The sequence below is a fragment of the Euleptes europaea genome, chromosome 13 (assembly GCF_029931775.1).
Source record: "Euleptes europaea isolate rEulEur1 chromosome 13, rEulEur1.hap1, whole genome shotgun sequence".
NCBI lineage: Eukaryota > Metazoa > Chordata > Lepidosauria > Squamata > Sphaerodactylidae > Euleptes > Euleptes europaea.
Genome location: NC_079324.1, coordinates 43,940,336 through 43,967,389, shown reverse-complemented (window position 1 = coordinate 43,967,389; position 27,054 = coordinate 43,940,336). Strand labels below are relative to the sequence as shown.

Sequence of the window (27,054 nt, the reverse complement as noted above, 5' to 3'; positions counted from 1 at the left end):
TCCAGGGTCCCTGTAAAAACAACCAAGGCACACTTCCCACTGTGAACCATAACATCTACTGCAAGCTGCTTGATTCCAATACACCCTGCCCGCATTAGGGCTGTTGAAAAAAAAAATTCGGTAAAATTCAGATTCTGCAAAATTTGGCTCATTTTTATTCGGGAAATGCCGAAGTCTGAACTCCCCCTATTTGGATCCGTGGAATTCGGCATGAAATTCGGCGTTCCCGAATAAATTCGGCCAAATAAAACCATTTAAAGCACATTCGCGGCTTTTTGTGGTTCCGGGGGGGGGAAGCATTTTTGGAGGTAGAGGTCCCAAACTTTCAGGGTAGCTTGGAGGAACCCTACTTGCAAGAACCCCCAACTTTGGTTACGATTGGGTCAGGGGGTCCCAAGTTATGGGGTCTGGAAGGGGTCCCCCCATCCACCCATTGGAATGAATGGGAGCAGGCAATCCTTAATGAGCATCTAGAGAGTGGCAAATCCAAGGCAAAACCTCCCATTGTTTCTCGTTGGCTATTTATGCACGGGAGGCTTTGCTTTGGATTTTCCGCTTTATAGATGCACATTTCCCCCAGCCAAATTCTCAAAACTCTGCAGAGGGCTTATTGTTGAGATTTGAGAATTTGGATGGGGGGAAATGTGCATATAGAGAGTGGCAAATCCGAGGCAAAACCTCCCATTGTGTCTGGGGCAGCCAGAGAGAGACTCACTGACCTGCACTGTGAAACGAGGGAAAACAGCAACAATCACATTCGCAAAGAGGAGATCCAGCCCCCCCCCCCGGACAGGTAAGGTAACCCCCCCTTTGGCTCCCCTCCCTCACACACAGTAGAAGCCAGTCCATGGCTTCTAAGAGCCGATGTAACACAAGCAAGAAAAGCTTTCATACTACACCGAAAGTGCATCCTAGAACACTCAAAGTGTAAGTAAACAGCGTAACTAGCATGGGTAACGTATCTTTGCATTTCAACACAGCCAAAGTGCATCTTATAATGCTACTAGCGTAGGTGCGACCTGCGCAAATTCCGTATCTTCAGTACTGATAAGATTTCATACTGCTGGATTCAAATCTTCCACAGTAACAATCACACTCACAAAGAGGCAATCAGTCCCCCTAGGACAAGTAACCCCCCCAAATCACACTCCACAGAGGCAATCAAGCCCCCCCAGCAGACCCCCCCCTGAAGCAGAAGACGCAAATTCCAAATGAAGGAGAAGAATGAGCCAGACAGAGAGAGACTCACTGACATTGGATGTACTAAAACGAATGACAGGCTAGCCCATTAGAAACAACGGGAACGACTGCACTCAACTCCAGGCAAGGGTGGCAACGGGCAAAAAAGGCAGAACGCACACTCCCGCAGAGCTGAGCGGGCCCCCCGGCAGAACAGGCAACTCCCCCCTCAAACCAGTACGGCTCAGCTCAACCCCAAACAAACGAACCAAGGAGGAGGAGCGGGTGCTGAGCGGAGGGAGACTCACACTGCACCGCCGCACTGACTCAACTCCAGGCGAGGGTGGCAACGGGCAGAAAAAGGCAGAACGCACACTCCCACAGAGGTGAGCGGGCACCCCCCCAGCAGAACAGGAAACAGCCCCCCTTTGGCTTCCCCCCAACCACAGAAACTGCTTCCCCCCACACACACAGAATCTGCTTCCCCCCCCCCCACAGACACGAGAAAAGGTAAAACCCCAAAAAATCAAACTGTGTGGATGTCTTCCAGCAGGAGCAGGGAGAAGTAAATCCAATCCTATTCCAGTAAGCAGCAGCAGCTCAGCTCAGGATCTCTCAGGAGCAGCACCACCAAAATGGAAGGAAATGAATACAGACTCGGGACGGGAGTTTTTATACTCTTCTCTTGGCCAATTCAAAAGAGAATCCCTGCTCTAATTGGCCAGAAGAAGACCCAGCTTGGGCCACCATTGGCTGTGGGAGAATGCTGATTCGGGGACGCCAAATTTGTACGAATTTATCCAGCGTCCGCCCGAACTCACCGAGTTCGGCTCGTTGTTTTCCCACCTTTTTTGATTTCGGCTCTATCCAAACTGGAAACTGGCGAATCAGGGAAAATTCGGCTGTTTTTCATGTCAGATGGAACCGAATCGACAGCCCTAGCCCGCATTAGCTTATAAGCAACAAAAATTCCTGTACAATAATTTGCGATTAGCTCTCATTTCTAAACTACGTGAAAGGAGTAGAAAGCTGGTTTATAGGCAGGCTATGGAAACATGGAAAGTCCAAAAGGATTTTTTTTTTAAAGTATAACAAACTAGGTAAGTTGGCTCATGTTCTGTGGGAATCAACAAAGCAACAACACACTACGTAATTATTTGCAAGCCTAGGGAATGGATTGTTTTCTACAGTAGCTCTAGCTCCTGGGACCACTTTCAACATCTCATTCATTTGAACAAGCATTGCTCAGCAGCACGAGATACTGTTACAACTGTTAAAGCTAAGCTGGTCTCACCCTGGACAATGCCTGAATGGAGGAATATGGGGGCTTCCTGGAGAAGGCAGGAAGGAAAAGTGATATATTATCTCAATATAACTAATTTGTTTTGAAACAGATGAAAGCCCACCAGATGAAAGCCCCAGAGGTGAAGTTGCTTCTAGCAATTAGAAGGGTTGCAAAACAATGGGGGGATTTTTTTTTGCTTTCAGGCCAATTAACAGAAAAACAAGAGCAAGGTCATTTATTTTAGCTGCACAGCTCACGTAAAGAGACAGCTTTTGTGCTGGGCTTTGCTCCAAGATGTACACCAAACCTGGTGAGCTTTGAGTCTTGGCTCCATCTTGGGGCCTGTCCAGGTATCAGAACTTTTTTTTAATCTCAGGAGCTAGAAATCCCTATTAGTATATAATTTTAACCACAGAAACAATGTCATGCTGAATCCACACCAAGGCAAATTAACAGTGAGGGGCTGTGGCTCAGTGGTACAGAGCCAGAGCGGTGTAGTGGTTAAGAGCGGTGTTTTGGAGCAGTGGACTCTGATCTGGAGAACCGGGTTTGATTCCCCACTCCACCACATGAGTGGCAGAGGCTAATCTGGTTAACTAGATGTTTCCCCGCTCCTCCACATGAAGCCAGCTGGGTGACCTTGGGCTAGTCACACTCTCTCAGTCCTGCCTACCTCACAGGGTGTCTGTTGTGGGGAAGGGAAGGTGATTGTAAGCCAGTTTGATTCTGCCTTAAGTGGTAGAGAAAGTCAGCATATAAAAACCAACTCTTCTTCTTCATCTGCTTGGAATGCAGAAGGTCCCAGGTTCAATCCCTGGCATCTCCAGTTGAAAAGACTAGGTAGGAGGTAATGTGAAAGACCTCGGCCTGAGACCCTGGAGAGCCGCAGCCAGTCTGAGCAGACAATACTGACTGTGATAGACCAGTGATCTGATTCAGTATAAGGCAGCTTCATGTGTCCATGTACTTAACGGTAGGGTTAACTTTTGGACAGTCAGTTTTCCAGTTGCAGCAACTATACAACAGCAAAATAAGATGACTTCAGCAACGCTTATTCTTATCCTCAGACCAGTGCCATACTATGAAGAGGGAACGATCACTGCCATGTGCAGCTGGGGCACTTTCATTGCTACAGAAGAGAGGTTAGCAAATCCACTTCTTCACGTCAGTGATGTCTCCTCCTTCCAACTCCAAAAGAAAATTAGATGTGTGGATGAACACATGAGAAAGAATGAGACTCGGTAGAAATTAATTTTGGAAGGAAGGAAAGATGGGGTAGAGGGCTTCTGCCAACTGTTCCTGTGACAAAGTAGTTCTTTAGCAAACTCATTGCTGACCAGCACTACAGAAGCACTTTATGGCCCTTCCCATCAGACCTCAAAATCACCCTGTAAATTAATCCACAATTATTCAGCCAGATAGGGAACTGGCTGAATAAATAGTGCTTTTCGTTCAAGGTAATTCCTCAAGATATTACCTTCCCAGCAAGAAAGACTGTATTGTCTTGGAGGTTGTAATATTTTGAACACATAATCCCAACAGGGTTTCTGTTCATGAGAGTCTATTTGGTGCAAAGAAACAAAGGGGGAAAATGCCCTCCAGAATTTCAGCATTCCCAATACTGCAGCAAATGAGCAGTTACTGAAGATAATGCCTTCTATAGCCATGAATGCACAATAATTTAACTTCTGTACCAAGGTCATCCATATTCAGCGTGCAGATCACCCAGTTTTGAAAACTGCATGAATTATTCAAGTTGTACCAAATAAGAGGAGCTATGCAAATGTACTTGATTTATTCTGCAATCTCATTCTTTTGCATGATTTACACCACTTTTGATAGAACAAAGCACAGCAAGGAGCTTGGCGGATCACTGAATCCCTGTTAAGTCTCGTTCAGCATCCCCTCTAGCTTCTGATATTTCAGTAGGGAATGGCCACTCATTTTCAGAGATATCTTCACAACCATTATGCCACCTACATATACACCTCAGGACCTCTCTGTAGGGTTTTTGTCCGCTCACGGAATTGCAGCACACAAACAACACTGTTTATAACAACACTTGTCAAGAAGACTGATTTCTGCTCAACTACCTAAAGGAAATGAGGGATTCCGTATCACACACAAATCTGAAAACCAGAAGGCAGGCAACTGGCAGAAATAACAAACCTCGGTTGGGACCACAGGCTTCACCTTCCTTACAAAAGAACAGAGTGCTTACTGTTCCAGCGAAAGCCTTCAGAGGTAAAGTGTGACACGAACTCAACTGCTGTTGGTTATCTACAAATGCAGGACAGTGGACAGCATATGGAACACAAAGCTGGAAAACATCTGTTTAAACCACTGCTCATCCCTGATGCACACTGGATGGCCTCCAACAAAGTTATTATTTTCTCAGCATAACCTTCCACACAAGATTCTTTGGAAACTACAATGGAACAGCTCCTCCCCCACACAATATACACCACCCTGAATCCCCTGGATGGAGTGTGGGTCACAAATGAAATAACTACACAATTTCAAAGGTGTTGCTCCATCTACAGCCATTCACTTGTGGAGGGAAAAAAAGCAACCACAAAGGAAGAAGCATGAAGGAACTATAACATGGCCACTTACTGCTGTTTTGCCTCCTTCATCCTCTTCTTGACATCAGCCTCTCTGCGCATGTTTATTGCCATGTTCTGGGCCTGGCGCAACATGACCTGCAGATGAAAAACAGCACCACATCTTAAATAGGGTGAACACAGCACTAACTTTTTATCATTGCTGTCTTTACAACTATTTTTCTCTCTCTCAAATCACCATAAAACACATCTATCCAAATAGCAGCAATGGGAATGGAGCTCTCTGAGGGATTATAATACAGAAGATATTCAGCAACCCCAAAAGAAACACACAACACAGTTTTTTTCCACTGATTGCTGAATATAAGTTATTGAACAGGATAAGTTTTCTATATTCCTCACTAGGACCTTTGGCCAACTCTAACTTAAATCATCTTACTCCAAGGACAGACTCCACTCCTGCTAAATAAAATCATATACTTTCTAACTTAACTACTGAAGGGTAAGAATTTGATCAGGACATCAGAATTAACTGCTAAATCCCATAAACAGGATTTTCTAAAATTTCTACATCCCACTTTAGAACCCCCACCCACCCAACACACTACCCCTGGACACAGCCTTGGGTTACATATACACCAAAGATTAACAGGGATTCCTTGAAATATAGGATGACCAGTTGTGGCAGCATTAAGTCAGGTCAGACCTGGGCAAGCTTTAACTCCCACCTGCGCACAGACACTCAAGCTGTTTTGAAGGAATGAGTTCTGCCATACCACAGGCCACTTGCACTGATGACAATTTAGCATCTGTGGCAACTCTTCTCTCTTAAGGAGCAGCTGACCTGAATCCTCCTCGTGAATCCTGGAATTTCAAATCACCAGCCAGACATTGTATTTATTTATTCTTTTACCCTGGACTCCCTTGAGAGATCCCCTCCTAGGCGCTGCTCTAATGCACGGGCTTTGCTCTCTGCTTCTCGAGCTTTCTCTTCCGCTAAAATAAAGAGAAATATTAGCATTAATATGGAGACTAGGACTTGGCCAAAAAGGAAGGAAGGAAGGAAGGAAGGAAGGAAGGAAGGAAGGAAGGAAGGAAGGAAGGAAGGAAGGAAGGAAGGAAGGGAGGGAGGGAGGGAGGGAGGGAGGGAGGGAGGGAGGGAGGGAGGGAGGGAGGGAGGGAGGGAGAGAGAGAGAGAGAGAGAGAGAGAGAGAGAGAGAGAGAGAGAGAGAGAAAGAGAGAGAGAAAGAGAGAGAGAGAGAAAGAGAGAGAGAAAAAGAGAAAGAGAAAGAGAAAGAGAAAGAGAAAGAGAAAAAGAGAAAGAAAGAAAGAAAGAAAGAAAGAAAGAAAGAAAGAAAGAAAGAAAGAAAGAAAGAAAGAGAAAGAAAGCCACATATATGATTTACCAGAAGCAAGCAACCATTTTCAGAATATCGACAAGAACCCACATGGCACCTGTAGGCTACTTCAAATGTAACATGGCAATGGATATATTTACTTTAATTTGTTGTTCATCCTACAAAGATTACATACTTCACAGGAAGCAAAAGGGAAACCAAGCTTTTGTTTTATTTTTATGTTACCAGGGTAGACTGGGAAGCAAAAACAGCCCTGGAAGAGGCCCTGCCCTCCAACGGAGGAGGGGAGAAAGAGGGCCTGCTTCGCCAATGGGGAAGGAAAAGAAAGAGCAAGCTGCCATGGCTTCAATCCAGCTTGCTCCTATCTGCATTGTGCTAGGCAGGAGCGGCCAGCTCACTGTGGCAGCAGCTCCCACTGGCTCCCACAAGGAGCGTTATTTACGTTATTCATAGTCCACCTCAAGGAGTATTACACATAGCGAGTCCATGCAAACTACAAAATGAGACATTCAATAACCAATGCATTAAGATTCTAGAAGTCTGGAACCACTAGAAAGAACTGAAGCTTAGCATAAGTACTAACATTAAGCGGTACAGAAATTACATAATAGGATCCGGCTTACAATAAGCTACACACACAGTATAGGCCCACAGTCCCAATCATTTATCCAAGTAAGTTTGTGAAACATTTTGTACAGTGCAACCCTGTTACGTGAACAGAAAAGCCCTCTTGAGTAGTTTTGCACAGTTTGTGAAAAGCCAAGAGAATGGGAGCTTTCCTGACCTCCTTGGGAAGACCATTCTGCAAGGCGGGAGTCACAACGGAGAAAGAACACATATACGCAGTTGCTGATTTTGCCTATTGTCAGGTTGGCATCTGCAGAAGCCCCTGCTGAAATGGTGGCTTGTGTCGTCCTTGCATGAGGTGGGGTAGGTGGATCCCATGAGGTGGGGCTGGCTCACAGGGGGGAGGGCCACTGGCTTGTAGCGGTGACAGCTCTCACCCCCCTTGCAAGGCTGGCAGATAGCAGTTTCCGCATACTATAAGCAGCACTGCCATAGGGGTCAGACTGCCAGACCTTTCCCCGGTGGCCTTTAAGGCCAGTCCACGCTTGCAGGTTATTGGCTTTTAGATCAAAGAACAACAATATTTAGCTATCCCAAAAATTAGAGTTAGCGCACCTGACCACCTCAATGAATGTTCAATACATTTAAGAGGGGGGAATGAGGTGATAAAATGCTGTGTGCCATTTCTACAATACAGGTGGGAGCTGACATTTAAAAATATTTACTGGGCAAAGCAAAAAAAGCTTTCTGAACATGCAGAGTTAGCAAAGTAAAAAGGCGGGACTAGAATTTTTTCCTGCTGCACTAGATTTGTTTGTTTTAACTGCAAATAATTTTATAAATGGGAAGCATTCAAAAAATGACATCTCTCACCTCTAACCTGAAGCAATATGGTCCTGGGGTTTCAAACATATGGTCCAGGGGCCGTATCCAGCCCTCTGAGAGCCCTTATCCGACCTGCGAGCCAGCCAAGACAGCCGATCTGGGCTGGCGATGCATGGCCCAGCCTGACAAAGTGACAATTTTGTCATATCCAGCCCTCATGACAAGTTAGTGTGATACCCCTGATATAGTCAATTCCATTACCTCATCATGCTGCTGACTGCTGTATGTTATGCACGACCAATAACAGTTTCGCACTAACAAAAACAGGAACCAGACCAAAACAGGATGAAGACAAAAAACTCTCCTGTGCTTGAAGATGTTAACAGCTACAGACATTTTGCAAGTGAGAGGACAAAACAGAAATGAAGGGAATCTAATATCCTGGTTCTGCCCATATAGATGGGCAAACCCCTTGAAAGGCATTTGTGAAGTGGTAGTGCCACAGGGTGCATATAACTACTCGGCTAAACAGTTTCCCTTCCAAGTGGTGAGGATGATCTCACTACACTCCTGGACTTGCGAGAACTCTCATCACCTAGCAATATTCCACCTACTGCAGTAAGTTACTGCCTTGAAAATAATGCTCTGCATTGACCCAAATAGTATTTTATGAACAAACTTAAGGAACGGGATCAGAAGGTAGCAGGCTGCTTACAACTTTGTTTACATGCAACTATCTGTAAAGGTTAAGTGCTGCTTTGTGTTGAACACATGAACACATGAAGCTGTTTTATACTGAATCAGACCCTGGGTCCATCAAAGTCAGTATTGTCTACTCAGACTGTCAGCGGCTCTCCAGGGTCTCAGGCAGAGGTCTTTCATATCATCTACTTGCCTGGTTCCTTTAACTGGAGATGCCAGGGACTGAACCTGGGACCTTCTGCATGTCAAGCAGATGCTCTACCACTGAGCCACAGGCCCTCTCCAAAGGTGCCTCTTTGACCACAGCCTAAGGAAGGATTATTTAGGAAAATAAGCACAAAGGACAGGTTCAGCTGATCTTAATCCTTCAGTAATAGCTATTGAAGAGGCCTCTCAACCATTCCTTTTTACTGAGGGAGGGGGGAGGGGGGAGGGGGGAGGGGGGAGGGGGGAGGGAGGGAAGCAACACGCCCCACAGACTCACCTATCCGAGCCATATGCTCAGCTTTTTTCACCTCTTGTTCCGCTCTGGTCTTGAAGCGTTTGGAAGCATATTTATACATCCTGCATAAAAGGGAAAGAGACAAAATACAATCTCAACACTAGTAAAATAGCAATAACTTCAATGGTTTGCTAATTCTTCTAGGCCAGGCAGTCAGCCTTTGGTGAATGAGAATGATGAAACGATCAGGCAGAACAAGCCTATCCTTAAGAAAGAACCATAAGAACATAAGAAGAACCATGGTGGATCAGACCAAAGGTCCATCATGTCCAGCATTCTGTTCACACAGTGGCCAACCAGTTGCCTCTAGGAAGCCCTCAAATAGGAAGACCACAACAGTAACATTCTACCTGAGCTCCCTAGCAACTGATTTAAGGAAGAATACTACCTCTGGTACTGGAAGGAGTAGATATCCATAAAGATGCATTCGAATGTTCTGTACCATTAGGAATACTTAACAGGATCTAGGCCAGATCAGATAGTGGTGACAGAGAAAGGCCAAACTATTATAATCAATGCCCAGTAATATGGAGATTTTACCACTTGTGACTTTGGACTCTAATCTGGAGAACAGGGTTTGATTCCCCACTCCTCCACATGAGTGGCAGATGATGAACTGGGTTGGTTTCCCCACTCCCACACATGAATCCAGCTGGGTGACCTTGGACTACTCACAGTTCTTAGAGCTCTCTCAGCCCCACCTACCTCACAGGGTGTCTGTTGTGGGGAGGGGAAGCTGATTGTAAGCCGGTTTGATTTTTCCTTAAGTGGTAGAGAAAGTCAGCATATAAAAACCAACTCTTCTTCATTTTTATGTTACATTATTGTCAAGATTCGGAGGAAGGCAATGGCAAACCACCTGTGTTAGTTTCCTGCCTTGAAAACTCCTAAAGGGGTCAACATAAGTCAGCTGTGACTTGATGGAACTTGACACACACACATACATTGTCAAGATCCATGTGGTGGTCAGAACAAACACTATGCTTAAGACAGTGGTACACACAGCACCAGTAGCAATGGAAACTCTCTAGTAAGGCTCATACCGAGGCTCGTATAAGCAACAGGAAAGGAGTTTGGTTTGTACTTTGTGTCCATGGATGAATATTCTCATTCTAGGATCAATGTACAGCACGGCAGCATATGCACGGAAGGAACGACGCTCTGGCTTCCTAAAAGAGAAAAGAGCTTACAGAAACCAGGAAATCCATTCTGGACTAGAAACAGTCCACGAATCCTGCTTGAAGAGAAAAATTAGTCCAATTCCACCCATTTGCAAGCTGCACCCCATTATGTGGTTAACAGTAGTCTGCCATAAATGGCAAACCCAACAGATGTAATTCTTCATATGATTGTTTCAATCAAACCTTCCAACCCATACATTTCTCTACCCTTCACTGAAGTGAGCAAAATAATTGCAGAAAATCTGAGAAAACATCACCCTCATTCCAGAAAGTTTTACAAGAGTTTTCCTCCCCCAGTGCTCTCCAAAATTTCCAAATGTAGGGGAAAGGAGGAGTCCTCAGAGGGAAAGAAACTTATTTTTTCTATAATTTTTTTCCAGGCCTTCGCATCTCTAGGAAGATCAGAAGATGCAAGAGAATGACCCTTGTTTACTCACCGTGAAGGGTCTTTCTCTCTGAGGTAAGAAGGGCATCTTCAATTCTGGGTGGTTCTCATTTGCTTGCCCGGGGAGGCAGGAAGAAAAGGGTTAAAAATGGTTCCACCCCCTGCTCCATGGGCGGGAAACTATCCCTTTCAGTTTTCTATTCTTAACGAGCTGAAAATCAACATTGAAAGAACAGGAACAACTGACTAGGAAACTTGACAATAGGTTGCAACATTTAAACAATAAGAATAAACACCATGAGTTAGTAACTGGGTTTGCTAGTTGACCTAAGTAATCCCTTGTAAATATACTGCCTCTTTCCCCCTTTTTTATTTTATTTTATTTGTATTACATTTCATTTCCAGTCTCTTCTTCAGTCTTCTCATCCGGGTGGGGAAGATGTCCTTCTTACCTCAGAGAGAAGGATCCTTCACAGTGAGTAAACACGGGTCCTTCTCCACTGAGAGAAGGGCATCTTCAATTCTGGGACCTCCAAGAGCTGTCCCTTGTTACGGGTGGGAATGTAATTCGCTCGTCACTTGTTGAAGGACTCGTCTTCCGAAGGCTGCATCTGCTGAGGAAAAGGAATTTATTCTATAGTGACGTACGAAGGTTGAAATAGACGACCAAGTGGCCGCTTTACAGATGTCCTCCACAGAGGCTTGCTTGCGAAGGCTGCAGAGGTCACACTGAATGTGCTGTAATGCCCTCCGGAACTGGGATCCGACTGGAGGAGTATGCTTGGACGATGCATTGTCTGATGACCTGGCTGACTGAAGACTTAGATAACTTGTTACCCTTGCTGGCCGGTGACAAGGAGATAAACATCGGTTCGGTCTTTCTAATGGATGCCGTGCGGGCGATGTAAATCTTTAAGGCCCTGTGCATGTCCAAGGTATTCTAGTCATTCTCCGTTTGGCAGGACGGATTTGGGCAAAAGGACGGAAGGCAGAGCTCCTGATCTCTGTGAAAGGGGGTATTTACCTTTGGAATAAAAGTTGGGTCTGGGAGCAGAACCACTTTGTCTTTATGGAAGACACATAGTCCCTTGTTAACGGAAAGAGCGCCCAGTTCAGATACTCTTTGCGCCGAAGTGACGGCTACTAGGAATAGCGTTTTCAACCTGAGTAGGATCATTGAGGTCCCCTTGAGGGGCTCGAAGGGCGCCTTGGTTAATGCAGACAGTATAATATGTAACCGCCAGGTTGGAAATCTCTGTGCTGTGGCTGGATAAACTTGGGTTGCTCCCTTCAAAAAGGCCCTAATGTGAGGATGGTGAGCTAAGTCGAAGCCATCCAAAGAGGGAATCACCATTGTGATGGCGGCTACCTGACATTTCAAGGTGGCGGCCTTAAGTTTCTGTTTCAGTCCCTCTTGCAGAGAGAATAGGACCTGAGATGTCTGCGGGTGTATAGGATCTATTGATTTCCTCCTGCACCACCGAACGAAGGCCTTCCAGGAGCAGTTGTATATCCTTCTAGTGGAAGAACGATGTGCTTCCATTATGGTGTCTACTACATCAGAGCTATATCCCGCATCTAAGAACCGCTTCCTTTCAAAAACCAAGTGGTGAGCCTGTACCATCCTGGCTTTGGACGGTATAGAGGACCCTGTGTCAGGAGCTGAGGATGAACAGGTAATGTCCACAGCTTGCAGACGGATAGTTTCTTCAGGGATGGATACCAGAGCCTTTGAGGCCAATCCGGAGCCACTAGGATCATGCTCACCTGTTCCCGTCGAATCTTTCTAATAATCTGAGGTAGCAGAGGGAGAGGCGGGAATGCATACAGGGTGCCCTTTGGCCATGGAACCATCAGTGCGTCCGTCTGCTAGGCCTTCCTGTCGTGGAATCTCAAGTAGAACCTTGGGAGCTGATTGTTGCAGCTGGATGCGAATATGTCCATTACTGGACGGCTGAATCTGTGAGGTAGTTCCTGGAAAATCTCCTTGTTGAGTGTCCATTCCGCTTCGTCAAGCCGTTACCGGTTCAGGATTCCCCTGATGTGCTCCGCCTTTAAGGACTTCAGATGGTTCTCTGCCCAGGACAAGATGGGTTCCGACTCCTGGTGTAGCGTGGAGGACCGAGAGCCCCCCTGCTTGTTTAAGTGGGCTTTGGCAGAGATGTTGTCTGTGCGTACTAGGACGTGGTGACCTTTTAGAATGGATTGGAAGGAAAATAATGCTTTCCAGATCGCCCTGATCTCCAGCACATTTATATGTAGGGTCTTCTCCTGCACAGACCAGATGCCTTGGGCCATGTGTCCCTCTAGGGTAGCCCCCCAGCCCTTCAGGCTCGCGTCGGAGAACAGTTGTTTCGGTTCTCCGTGAAAGAATTCTAGGCCCTTCTGCAGGCTGGAAAGTCTGGTCCACGACTTTCGGATTGGGGGGGAATCGCCGCGGTCACGCGACTGATCACAGGCTGGCTCGAAGCTGCCGGGGGGGCAGGGAAACCGCCCCCCCACCTGGCAAGCGGCACCCCTTGTGTAAGAGGGGATGCTGAACGGGACGCCGGTGAGCTCCCCGTCCTAGGAGCGGTCGTTGCTGCAGAAGCGGCAACGATCGCTCGGACGGGTGAGCCGAGGAGCGGCCGCCATTTTCGTCTCAAGCAGCCGGGAAGAGTGGTGGGGAGACCCTGATCTTCACATAGCAAGTTTTTTTTCTATATTTCATATATAACTAAAAATTCACACGACTGACGTGTCAGACAGCGTATTTGTTTACAAAAGGAAAGTACTCCGGACTTTATCTAAAACTCACTAACAGTTCTAAACTGAAACTTGGCCTTTTGCCAGCTGTGGCGCACTTAAAATTCAGTCTTGCCAGCTCAGCCAACCATTTTAAAGTGCTCAAATAAGATTTCTGTGGTGAAGAAAAGCTGGCAAATGACAGCAAACTGAAGAAACTGATGTGCTAAAGTGCTCTCTCTGAACTAAGTTTGATTTCCAGTTCTTTATGTGATTTTTAAACTGATGATTTAAACTACAAGTGCCACCCCCCCTCTGGATTACAAACTGCAGCCAATCTAGGCTTTTTGGAATGGGAAACAAAGACAAAAAAGATACAGAAAAACATCCTAAAGGACTCCTTAAAGATACTAAGCAGCTCCAGATTCAGCAAACTTCACTACCCCAGAGAAGAGCCTCTGCATCTAATATAACTGTTCCATTAACCACTTCACCAGTCCAAACAGGGATATCTGTGGCTGTAAAAATGACACCTAAACCAAAAACTGAAGTCACCCTGAACTCTTTACATGAACTGATGACTAAAACATTTCAGGAGGTGTCATCAGTAAAGCAGGAGGTAGAATCAGTAAAAAAAGAACTGACTCAAAATACAGTGGCTATTGGACAAAATACAGCCACCATTTCTGCTTTGAAAGATTTCATTTCATCTTTGACAGTGCGACAGGACAAGTTGGAGGCTAAACTTCAGAAACATTCAAAGGATAACAAAGAAACCAGAAGAAGAGTTGATACTTTGGAATTGTCAATGGAAGCAAGCCAAGAGAGAGAAGAAAAGCGTGATGACCACTCAGCGATGTTGGAACTTAAAATAAAAAAGTTGCATTCGCATACGTGGTTTCAAAGAAAAATTTGAAGGGAAAGATTTAAAAAAATTCTTAAAGGTGTTGTTGGTTAATTTTATCCAAGAAGATGAAGCAATCGTGGAAGGAATGATCATAATAGCTTACAGAATCAACTCTGCTTACGCAACAAGAAATGAAGTTCCAAGGGATTGTCTAGTTCAACTTTTTTCCAGAAGTCATCGGGATCTGATCTTGGACAAACACTATTCAAATCCACTTACAATAGAAGGTACACCGGTGAGGCTAATGAAGGAGATTCCTAGAAGACTACTTAGGAAAAGAAAGGATTTTGCAGAGATTGTGGAACAGCTGAGATTCAACGGGATTCAATACAGATGGGAATTTCCACAAGGTATATCTTTTCTCTTCAAAGCTAAAAGATTCAAGATTATAGACACTGTCAAGGCTGAACAATTTCTAAGAAGATACAAAGGAAATCTCCGTAAACCAACAAGTCATCCATCCCAAGATCTTTCTGAAAAGGATCTCCCTGAAGAAGATAAGGCGGCAGAAGCAATTGGTGGGCCAAAGTTACCAGAAACAACTGAGGAGGACTCTCAGATGATGGCTGAACTATTAAAAATAAAAATGATACTAAAAGAATGGGGGGTGGGAGGGGGGGCTAGATTTTTTAAAAAGCGTTAAGAAATGAGGTTAATTGAACGTTAATATGCTACAAGTATTGTCATGGAATGTTAATGGTTTGAATTCTCCCAATAAGAGGAAGAAGATATTTTACCATTTACAAAAATCTAATGCCAATGTTTTTTGTTTACAGGAAACACATATTTTTACCAAAGGATAGCATAAGATTGGAACAATCAAAACTGGGTAAACTTTTTACTTCATGCAATGAAAAGAAAAAAATTAATGGAACAACTATGTATGTTCCTTTGCTATTGGAACCTAAGATTGTATATAAAGATAAAGATGGGAGGATTCTGTTGATAGAAACTGTAAGTGGTTTCAAAAGATATTGTTGGTGGGTATCTATGCACCTAATACAAACCAAAAAATGTTTTATAATAATTTGGCATTAATATTAGCTGAATATGCTAAAGAAAAAATGATTTGGATGGGAGATTTTAATGGAGTGATGGAACCAAGGTTGGACAGATCTGCAAAGAAAAAAAAAGGGTAACTGTGAGGGTAAATTACCCAGTATTTTTAACCATCTTATAGACCAGTGGGAAATGTTTGATATATGGAGATTGGTAAACGGTAATAAAAAGGGATATACATATTATTCATCTAGACATCTTACCCATTCAAGAATAGACATGTTATGGCTTTCTAAAGGAATTATAAACTTGTCAGAAAATCCGGAAATTTTACCTAAGGTATTATCTGACCATAACACTGTTTCAATTAGAATTAAGATTGGGGACAAGAGAAATAAACCATGGTCTATAAATGAATTTTTATTTAAAAAAATAAAAAATTGTAGATAAGATAAAAATAGGTATACAAAATAATTTTTCTGAGAATGAAGATAAAGGAATTTCAGATGAAGTAGTATGGGATGCCGGTAAAGCAGTAGTTAGAGGACTTTTGATACAACAAAATTCAAGATGGTTTAAAGAGAGGGAGGCATAAAAGAAGATATTAGAAGAAATTAAACTGGGAGAAAGACAGCTAAGAAAATCACAAGATAAATCAATCAAACAAGAACAGATAGATAGGTTTAAAAAGTTACAATATCAATATGAATTTTTAATAACTTCAGAAATAGAGAAAAAATAATGTTTAACAGACAGAGATTTTTTGAACATGCCAATAAACCGGGTAAATTATTAGCTTGGCAGCTTAAACACAAAGAGAAGAAATTACCAATATTAAAAATTAAGAAGGAGGGTAAAATAACAACAGACAAACAAAAAATTATGGAAACTTTCATAGATTATTATTCAAATTTATATAGACAAAATGTTGTTACAGAGAGGGAAATGGATGTTTATTTAAATCAATTTTACTGGGATGGAATATCACAAGAGCATAAGGAGTTATTGGACTCTAGAATAACTATGGAGGAATTAAAAACTGTTATAGATAAAAGCAAATTAAATAAATCTCCAGGCGAAGATGGTTTTACAGCATTATAAAACCTTCATAGAACAACTATCTCCACATTTATTAAAGGTGATGAATCACTGCTTGCAGAACGGATCCATCCCACAAACCTGGAAACAAGCAAACACAGTTTTAATACCAAAACCAAACTCGGATTTATTGGTTGTCAAAAATTATAGACCAATTTCACTACTGAATAATGATTATTTTTTGTAGCTATTTTAGCAAATAGATTAAAATAGTATTAAATCAGGTTATACATGAAGATCAAGCTGGATTTCTCCCAGGTAGACTGATTAGTCAAAATGTTAGAATAGTAATAGATCTTTTAGAATATGCAGAATCTCTCACTACTCCTATAGCAATGATATTCTTAGATGCAGAAAAAGCATTCGATAATGTAAATTGGAAATTTATGAAAAAAATATTAAGAGTATATGGGCTTGGGAAAAAATTTCAACTCAGCTACTGGAAATATTTATACTTATCAATCAGCTAGATTGCTGATCAATGGTAACTTGACATCACAATTTGAAATCCAAAAAGGCACTAGACAAGGTTGCCCTCTTTCACCTTTATTGTTTATTTTAGTGTTAGAAGTTTTACTGAGAAAGATTAGAAATATCCCAGATATAATAGGATGTCAATTGGGGAGAAATCATTTTAAGGTTAAAGCTTATGCTGATGATTTAGTTTTTTTTTTTTACTAATCCTATTAGTCAAATTGATAATTGGAACAAATGGTTGAGGTTTATGGAAAACTTGCAGGTTTTAAAATAAATAAAAATAAAACTAAAAATATTGGTTAAAAATATGACACTTTTGCAGCAGCAAGAATTATCAAAAAGGGCAGGCTTCTCTATTGAACATAAAATAAAATATTTGGGTATTTGGTTAACTTCAAACAACCTTAATTTATTCAAAAACAATTATATTAAGTTATGGCAACAAATTGTTATAGATTTAAAAAATTGGGGAAAAATACCCCTATCATTATGGGGTAGAATTTCGGTGATTAAAATGATGGTATTACCTAAAATGCTTTTTTTGTTTCAAAACTTACCAATTATAAAAGGGGCTCAAATATTTAAAATTTGGAAAAAATATTTTAAATTTTTTATGGGGCAAAGAAAGACATAGAATAGCATATAATAACTTAATTGAACTAAAAGAAACAGGAGGTTTGGGGTTATCAGATTTGAGAATGTATTATGAGGCATCCTGTTTTGTTTGGTTAAAGACCTGGATTTTGTTAGAGAATACCAAAATATTGGAAATAGAAGGTTTTAACTTACGTTTTGGATGGCATGCATATTTGTGGTATGATAAGGGAAAGGTAAACAAAGATTTTAACATTCATATTATTAGATTTGGTTTATTTCAAACTTGGAAAAAATATAAAAGGTTTTTGGAAAATAAAACTCCAAGATGGATTAATCCAGTAGAAGCATTTATGAAGAGAAGGATACAATTAAATTTAGATATGGATGTATATAGAGAAATTGTAGATTATAAGGAAGGAGACTGGGTTTGAAGAAGTAGAGAAGAACTTAATATTAAAGATTGGTTTATGTATTATAAATTAAAAGATACATTTATCAAAGATAAGCAAGTTGGATTTAATAAAAATAAATCCAAATTAGAAAATCTATATAAATAAAAATGTACATGTTCGTTTGTTCAAAATCTTAAATCTCCAAAAGTTCTTCACTGATTGCTTTGAAATTTTGACAATGTTGCATTCGAATACACGCGTATTTTTATATACCTATATTATATAGATGTCACACCCGTGACAGGTAAAAACATGCTTTTCTTGAAAAACAGCGCCATCTGTCGGACGTAAAAGCAACACACGTTATCTTCTTAGATGCACCAGGAGGAACTGGTAAAACGTTCCTAATTAGACTGATTCTGGCAGCAATGCGATCCCAAAATGACATAGCCTTAGCTCTTGCGTCGTCCGGAATAGCTGCGACATTGCTACCAGGTGGAAGAACTGCTCATTCCGCTTTGACATTGCCATTGAACATGCAATTAATTGAAACTACCACGTGCAACATTTCCAAAGCATCCGGCATGGGAAAAGTATTGCAGAAATGCAAACTTATTGTTTGGGATGAATGCACAATGGCGCACAAGAAATCGCTCGAGGCTCTTGATCTATCATTGCAAGATTTGCATGGAAACATCAGACCATTTGGGAACGCATGAATATTGCTTGCAGGAGATTTCAGGAAACATTACCTGTAATTCCTCGATCGACACCAGCGGACGAAATAAATGCTTGCCTGAAATACTCTACTTTGTGGCGACACGTAAAGACGTTAAAATTAACTACAAATATGCGTGTCCAGCTGCAAAACGATCGATCAGCTGAGATATTCTCACATCAATTGCTGGAAATTGGGAACGGAAAGGTACCGGTTGATCTGACCTCAGGATGAATTTCATTGCTTCATAACTTCAGCAATTTAGTGACATCAAAACAAGAATTGGTTGAAAAAGTATTTCCCAATATTCAAACCAATTATAAGAATCACAATTGGCTGAGTGAACGAGCTATTCTTGCGGCCAAGAACGACGTCTACGAACTTAACAATATTATTCAGTCTCACATTCAAAGCGAGCCAGTCACATACAAGTCCGTCGACACTGTTGTAGAAGCAGATGAAACGGTTAATTATCCAACAGAATTTTTGAATTCACTTGATCTGCCAGGGATGCCACCGCACGTACTGCAATTGAAAATCGGCGTGCCAATTATCATGTTGCGAGATATCAACCAGCCAAAGCTTTGCAACGGCACGCGGCTTGCAGTAAAAAAATTCATGAGTAAAAAAATACGTCGTAGAAGCAACAATCTTGACAGGGCCTTTCAACGGTGAAGATGTCCTCATTCCTCGCATTCATATGATTCCAACGGATATGCCATTTCAATTTCAGAGATTGCAATTCCCAATTCGATTGGCGTTTGCAATCACCATCAACAAAGCTCGGGCAATCTTATGAATTATGCGGTTTAGATCTAGACACGGAGTGCTTCTCACATGGACAATTATATGTTGCATGTTCTAGAGTCGGCAAACCACACAATCTCTATATCTGCACAGACAATGGAACAACAAAAAATACTGTATAGCCACAAGCATTGTGAAATGAAACGTATTAGAAACGTGTGCTTTCTCTTTTCTTTCTTTTCCATTTCACCAGACTGGGCCACAGCAACGCGTGGCCGGGTACCGCTGGTATACTAATAAAGCAAAATAAAGGATTGATAGGAAGGATATATAGGTTATTAACTGAAGTAAATTTAGAACAAGAAAGAATTAAACCAGTAATGGTGAAATGGATGAAGGAGTTAGGATATAATATTGATTTGGAAACATGGGAAAACTTATGGAAGAAAAAATTCAAATTTACAATAACCAACGAAATTAGAGAGAACTTATATAAAATGTTTTATAGATGGTATATAACTCCTGTGATAAGCAAAATGAAAAAAGGAGACAAGGATCTATGCTGGAAATGTGGAAATGAAAGAGGAACTTTTATGCATGCATGGTAGATATGTAAAAAAATTTAAAAAATTGGAAAAAAGTAATAAGAGAAACTAATAATTTGATTAATATGAGAGTAAAAAGAAATCCTGCATTCTGTTTATTGGGGATTCCTGAAGAAAAAATGGATAGAAATGATAGGGTCATTTGTCAATTTAGTTTTGCTGCTGCAAGAATTATAATAGCCAAAGTTTGGAAGCAAGTAAATAAACCTTCAATTAGTGACTGGAGAGAGAAATTATGGTGGATATGAGGATGGCCAAATTAACAGAATTCCTACATGGAAAAGATATGGAAGAATTTAAAAAAACATGGGCGAAGGCCGTCACATATTGGGATAAACTGGCAAAAATGGATTTTACTATTTTAGTTAATGAGTTATAGAAATAATTTTAACTTTTTTTAATCTTATTGTCAATAATGTAATCTTTAAACTGTTTAGACACTTCTCCGGTGTCATGGGCTATCATATGTGAACAGGATTTTGATATGAAAGCATGTCCCATTAGGCTTCATGAGGACAGAAATATGTTATAGAAATGATGTCATTTCATAGACTGGAACACCTGTGACTGCATTAAGCTCAAGGCTAGTAACTTGCTATTAAAATCATTTCATATCATTAAAGGTCACAGCTGCAGGGATGCTGATTAAGCAAAGCATACAGCTGGACAAAGATAGACAAGGTCATATCCATTAACTATTACAGATGTCAGTCAAGTGTACAGTACCGTTTATAATTGAATAGCCTATTGAACTACTGACTAAACTAGCTATGGTTTATTTATAGAATGCCTTATCTAAGGGATGCTGGAACTAAAAGATGGCTGAACCAGCCCATCTACAAGATAAAATGGCTCTGAAAAGGTATAAATAGAGATCTCTCTCTGACTACAGGTTAGAGAGGTTCCTGATGGTCGGAACATGCTGACCTATGGACTTCCTCCATCTACCAAGAGATGTAAAAGCCTTGGCAGCCTAGTCCTTGCGTGGATTAGGAAACTGATTCTTGCGTGAATCAGGACTTCATTTATTCTTGTCTCTGTTTCTGGAGAACTTTTACAAAGAGAGTTATTATGCCACACAGTCTGTCTCTCTGAAGACTGATTGTCTGGAATAACTGTCTGTACAAATGCTTCATCTTGAATATGTGATGAAGACTCTTATGCTCTAAGGACTATAAGGGTATGGATCTTACCATGTTTGAATATGGTGACATTGACAGTTCATTTATTCTAACAAGACTTCTGTCTTCTCATAAGATCTGTCTTATATACAGACTTCCTAGTTCTGACAGACAAGATGTAAATGCAGCTTCTCTAAGAAGCCCACTGAGCATATTCCAGGGGTTTCTCTACACAGGGAGGGAGCACTGAATATACTCTGCAGTCAGTTCTAAGACTAAGATCTCGCACAGAACTGTCTGACATACACATGCATACATGAACATGCATCACAGCCAACAATGGCTTACACATAGAATTACTCTAATTGAAATACACATAATTGGAAATACATGGATGGAGATCCATGGAGCCCTAAGCTCTTAAACTGAACTATATTCAATACTCTCTAAAGATTGGCACTGCCAGAGAGATTGTAGAATAGAGTTTATACTCTACACATAATGTTAAGCTTTACACATAGCTTCAAATACTGATTAATTACAGTATAGTTAGACCATCAAAGCGGCTCTTAGTTATACAGCAATGCTTACATCAAATGCATGCTTAGAACTGTCTTTCACATAGCCTTTTTATAATCTGAACATGGGCTTCAGACCCTTAAACCTCAAACATATAGAGACTCTATGGTTTCATGCCTTCAGTCACAAATAGACTGATGTTGAGAGCTATAGAACCAGCTCTAACATGAAACTATGGAACCAAAGAGATCTCTCCTATTTTTATAAATACTAAAGGCATTGAAATAACAGAATAATATTTAGAGAATACCTGAAGGAAATCTAACTATTCTAAATGAACTCATAGAATCCTTACAGAAACCCTGCAATGACATAACTGGGTAAAGTATGTCTTAAATTTAAATAATTTGAAGTAGAAAACTTATTCAATGCACTAACCATTATTTTACAAGATTTCTGTAAACTGTATTATTTCTTGAATGAAATATATACTTGAGAAACTCTCATATAGTCATAGAGATTGTTGATATTACTAATATTGTTGCATACATAAAAGGACATTATTGTTCCTGTTGAACTAATATAGTTTTTATTTCTGTAACTGTTTACATGCATATAATTTATGTGAAATAAATAGTATTTTTATTCAAATATTCTTTTCATATTTTTACTGAAACAATTCAATAGAAAGTCTATCTCACGAGAGTTGGAAAGTGTTGATCCCTGCTTAGTGGGTAACAGGCTGAATAGAAACAGACCCCTTTTTAGGAAGGGGTCAATTCTAGGAGCTGGGCTACCTTAACAGCACGGACCGCGACACCGGACGTCTGGTGATGGGTCACTTTCTATGGTGGGTGGTGGGTCAAAAGGATATTTTGAATTTTGTAATTTTGCAATTTTGACTGTATTAAGCAGATTATATAATTGATATATTTTTTGGTTTTTTTATTATTGTATTTGTTTTGTTGTATGTGTTACATTATAAAAAATTTAAAAAAAAAACTCTGGTCCACCATCTGAGACTCCGTTTGACTTGCGGTGTGACGATGACTGCCCTTGTCTCTTTGGCTAGGATCTGTATCTGGTAGGGACGCAGGAGCCATTGAAGAGGCCTGGCATGAAATTGGGCCCACGGCACACATCTGATGCAGGCAATAATCAACCCTTGTAGTCGAGCAAGGGACATCAGTTGCACCGACGAGGACCTGATGACTTCTTTGGATGCGCATGCAATCTTGCTGGCTTTCTCCACTGGCAGGGAGACCATGTTGTTTTGAGTATTGATAACTACTCCAAGGTGTAAGATGTTCTGTTGAGGTGACAGGCAACTCTTTTCCCAATTGATGAGACAGCCATGAGATGTTAAGGCTTGAATCACTCTTCGGGTATGTTCTGAGGCGAGAGTTTTCGAAGGAGCACTGATCAGGATGTCGTCGAGATACGGGAACAACTGAAGACCTTCCTTGCGCATGTGAGCAATCAGCGTCACCATGACCTTGGAAAATACCCGAGGTACTGATGTGAGGCCGAAGGGTAGGGCCGAAACTGATAGTGCTTCCCTTGATAACAGAAGCGCAGGAACCTTCTGTGGGAAATATGTATTGGCAGGTGTAGATATGGCTCTGTCAAGTCGATGGAAGTCAGAAAGGATCCTGGACGAAGAGCCTCCAGGATGGACTAACGTTTCCATGAGGAAATGTTTTTTGATGATGTATCTGTTTACGAACTTTAAGTTTAGAATGGCCCTCCAGACCCCGTTCTTCTTGGGGACTGTGAAAAATATGAAGTAAACTCCTTGCTGATGTTCCTCCGGAGGCATCATTTCTATGGCCTTTATTTGAAGCAGATGTTGAATGGCCTTGATAGTTCTTAGTTGTTTTGCTGGTCTGCGGGGACGCTGGAGACTGAATGAACTTGTCCGGGGGAAGATTGCGAAATTCTATACAATAACCGTCCTGTATCAGATTTTTCACCCACTGGTCCAGCTGTAGTGCTTCCCATTGAGTCTGGTATTGTTGAAGTCTTCCCCAATATCTTGTGTCTTGGCATCATTGCTTGAATGACTTTTATTGTTTATCAATCTTGTTGTTGCCACTGCATCCACTAGAGCTGGAGTACCTGTTGAACCTACTTCCTCCTCAAAAATAACCCCTCCCACTAAACCAACCCCCTCTCCTCTGGTCCTGTTTGTGTCTGGGAATGGTATGGAACGATCAAAAGGAAGGATAGGATGAGGAAGACCACCTCCCCTCCCTCCGAAATGATTTAGGCATAGCCTTCTTTTTTTCTCTTGTTTCAACCAAAATCTTTTCCAAGGCGTCACCTACAAGGCGACCTTCCTGGAAGGGGTATGCCATGACCGCACTCTTAGAATTGTACCTTGCTTGCCAGACTCTTAACCAAAGAGCTCTTCTGGTGGCAGTAGCCGAAGCCAGGGCCCTTGCTGCAAAGGTCATTGAGTTCAGCGTGGTGTCCGCCACGAAATTAGTGGCCTTCAGAACTCTGCTGAAGCCCTCTGCCACCCTTCTATTTTCACTGGGAATCAATTGGATGAGCTTCTTCAGCCATATCAAGGACGCCCTGGTGAATATGGTGGCTGTAGCTGAAGCCTGAACAGCTAGAGCTGCTGCTTCATGCGTTTTCTTACAAGTAAAACCAGCCTTTCTATCCCAGGGGTCCTTAATGGTCCCCATGCCATCATCAGACATGAGTTCTGCTGATTGGAGGGCTGCGATGGGACCGTCAACCAGAGGAACCTTGAGAAGATCCATGGCCTTCGGGTCCAGGGTGTAGAACTTCCCGACGTTGGCATGGAACTGGCGATTTGAAGTGGGCTTCTCCCACTCCGCAGTTAGCAGCTTTCTAAAGTAAGCTGGGAAGGGGACAGTAACGCTCTGTTCCTCTACCACAGGGAAATAGTCCTTAGGGCCCACAGGCCCCGGTTGCCCTTTAGGGTCCTCTGCCTGCGTCTGTTGATTAAGATCCAGCGCAGACAAGGCTTTTGCCAAAAGGGGCTGATAGTCATCACTAGAAAACAGTCTAGTCTTTTGATTATCTATGGGAGGTGCCTCTTCATCAGAAGAGAACTCCCTTTCTTATCTTCCATATCAGACCCCTGTAGGGAGTCAGAAAGATCATGCTGCCCATAATCCACATTCACTTGTCCCCCCACCTTTCTGGCTGCCTTGGTTGGCCAAGGGCCACTGTGATCTTCCTGGCTCTGCTCCCCTGCCCCTCTAAAGCTAGTGTGCCCAGGAGAGCCTTGATGGCTGGCACTGATAAGGGAAGCCTGAGAGGCAACCTGTGATAGGGAGGAAGAAACCTGCAGGCCCTGCAAGAGGTCTCTAAGGATGCTCCCCGCAACTGCATTAATTTCCCTATGCAGGCGAATTTTATTTTCCTCATCCCCCCAAAAAGAATTAGAGGGCAGGTTACCGACCACGGCTCTCCATGCGGCTTCCTGATGGTCCTGCGCTCTGTCAAAGTTGGTCTTGGCTCGACAGAGTGCTGCAGCAGTGTCTTGAGGGGCCGGCACCATTTTTGCGGCTTTTTCTCTCGGCCCGCTTTGCCACTTCTTTTTGGTCGTTCTGGCCTCACCAGAGGGTTTCTCATTGGCAAAACCAAGTTTGCGGCTGCCAGGTGGGCTGGGGCCATTGTCCTGATCGGCCGTTAATTGCCCGTCATCGTGGTCTCCTGAGAGGAAGTCGTCCCCTCTTGAAGAAGCAGCAGCCGCCATTAAAAAAATTTTTTTTTTAAGACAAACAGACAAGGACTGGGAGGAATTAGTGAGGAGGGAAGGAAAAACAAGAGGTAAGCCACTCACACACACGGAGGAATAGGAACAAAGAAGGTAAAAGGTACAGAATCTAACTCTGTAGGAAAAATACAGCAGAGCTGCTACAAAGCGTGCACTCCCCGGCAAAGGCAGGAAGAGAAACTGAAAGGGACGGTTTCCCGCCTGTGGAGCAGGGGGTGGAACCCTTTTTAACTCTTTTCTTCCTGCATCCCCGGCCAAGCAAATGAGAACCACCCAGAATGGAAGATGCCCTTCCCTCAGTGGAGAAATTCTAAAACTGACACAAAGTGACAGATGAGATCCAAATCCTCCCTGGAATTCCCTCCATATGCCAAGGATGCAAAAAAACAGGCAGAGTGGATGGCAATAGCTTGCTACCAGATCCTGCCTAAATTTGTGGAGTTCTGAGTTTGGGTTGACTTCCTTGGAAGTAAGCCCGAATCTGTCCTCTTTGCCAACGCTGCTTCTCTGCTGTCTGTTAAAGTTGTCACTGTAAGATGAACACACAAGGCTGCTTTGTACTAACCTTCCATCCTTCAACTTTCTCTATGTGCTTTCAAACCTGCTTGTGAAACGAAAGTCTGTAAATGACTATCCTAACTCTAGGCTTCAATCTCAGTGTTTTGAATGGCACTGTCCCCTCATTGCCCACAATTTCATCTTCCTTCCCCACAGGGCTGCAGCTCAGAAATTGCATGCAGTTGCCTCCATGAAGGGTTGAATTCAGAGAAGGAAGTTTTCCTTCCCCAGAAATAAACATTTCAGCTACTAGAGAGCAAGGGAAATCTTGTCATGCTTTCTAACAAGGTTTAGCAGCCAGTGGTGTCACACTTACGTCCCCTCTGGTGGGGTTTCTGCCATCTGAATATCTCTTGGGTCAGAGGTAACATCCAGCTCGGGTTCTCCGTTATCCATTAGTTTAAGGTTGAAAATGATCACCAGAGTCCCTGAGGCATCAGACACAAGGGGATTAATCATTGCATATACCTACTTCCTCTTTTGGGCAGAAAGCCACATGTATTTCATCTATCAGTACAAAATTGAGATTTGGCATCTTGAAAATTAAACATGAGTCACTGTGGAAGAAAGGGTGTTTTTCTTCTCAGTAGGGAATTGAGGGCTTCTTTTTAAGGGGTTAACCATCACTCACTCTATAAGCAGGGCTGTATAGATCAGCTAGTGTCTCTCTGGTTCCTATATTGGTGGTCCCCCAGTTAATGCTCACAAGAGTGAAATATTGGAAACCTCTTAACAGCTAAAATACGAAGCATAAACTACAAAAAATATAGTGACAGAGAAATAAGACCCAGGAACAAGTCTTTTTACTGTATCCCAATAGTCATTCATGAAACTTCTAGGGTAAAGAAGAATACCCTTCATTCCAACAATGAGAAGAACCCCTTACAGCGAAGTTTAATTGTCACATCAGTGGAGAAAAGCATCCTTGCAAGGACTAAAAAGATGGCTACCATTCTGGGTTGATATTCATAAGATTGGCTGGCCTAATCTCCTGGTTACTGTGCAGAATACTCTTCAGGCTGAGAACCCACTCCCCTGGATTCATGTCTTGTCAATTCAGCCAGTCCACCTTGATTTCAACCACACCTTGAAAGCACTGGACTGAGGCAAAGTGTGTTGCTCTGCCCAATGAAGAAAACGTTTTCTGTTGGAGAAATGGAGTATGTGCTGCCTCAGCAATTTTTGGCAACCTCTGCTGTGATGTTCTTTCAGGGTTTTGTCTTCATAAATATTCTAGTACTGTAGCCTCCATAGGAACAACTGGTGGGCTTTATGTAAGACAGCCAC

At 42.2% G+C, this 27,054-nt stretch overlaps 1 protein-coding gene across 1 annotated transcript in view; it reads right to left on the bottom strand.

Moving 5' to 3' along the window:
* Positions 1 to 27,054, bottom strand: part of MORC2 (MORC family CW-type zinc finger 2) — a 77,077-nt gene that overhangs the window by 16,714 nt on the left and 33,309 nt on the right. Inside the window, exons 8-12 of the mRNA XM_056859327.1 lie at positions 26,084 to 26,195; positions 10,026 to 10,151; positions 8,965 to 9,044; positions 5,942 to 6,024; positions 5,081 to 5,166 (exon numbers count right to left, since the gene is read on the bottom strand). Coding sequence (XP_056715305.1) covers positions 5,081 to 5,166; positions 5,942 to 6,024; positions 8,965 to 9,044; positions 10,026 to 10,151; positions 26,084 to 26,195 — 487 coding nt within the window. The remainder of the gene's footprint in view (positions 1 to 5,080; positions 5,167 to 5,941; positions 6,025 to 8,964; positions 9,045 to 10,025; positions 10,152 to 26,083; positions 26,196 to 27,054) is intronic.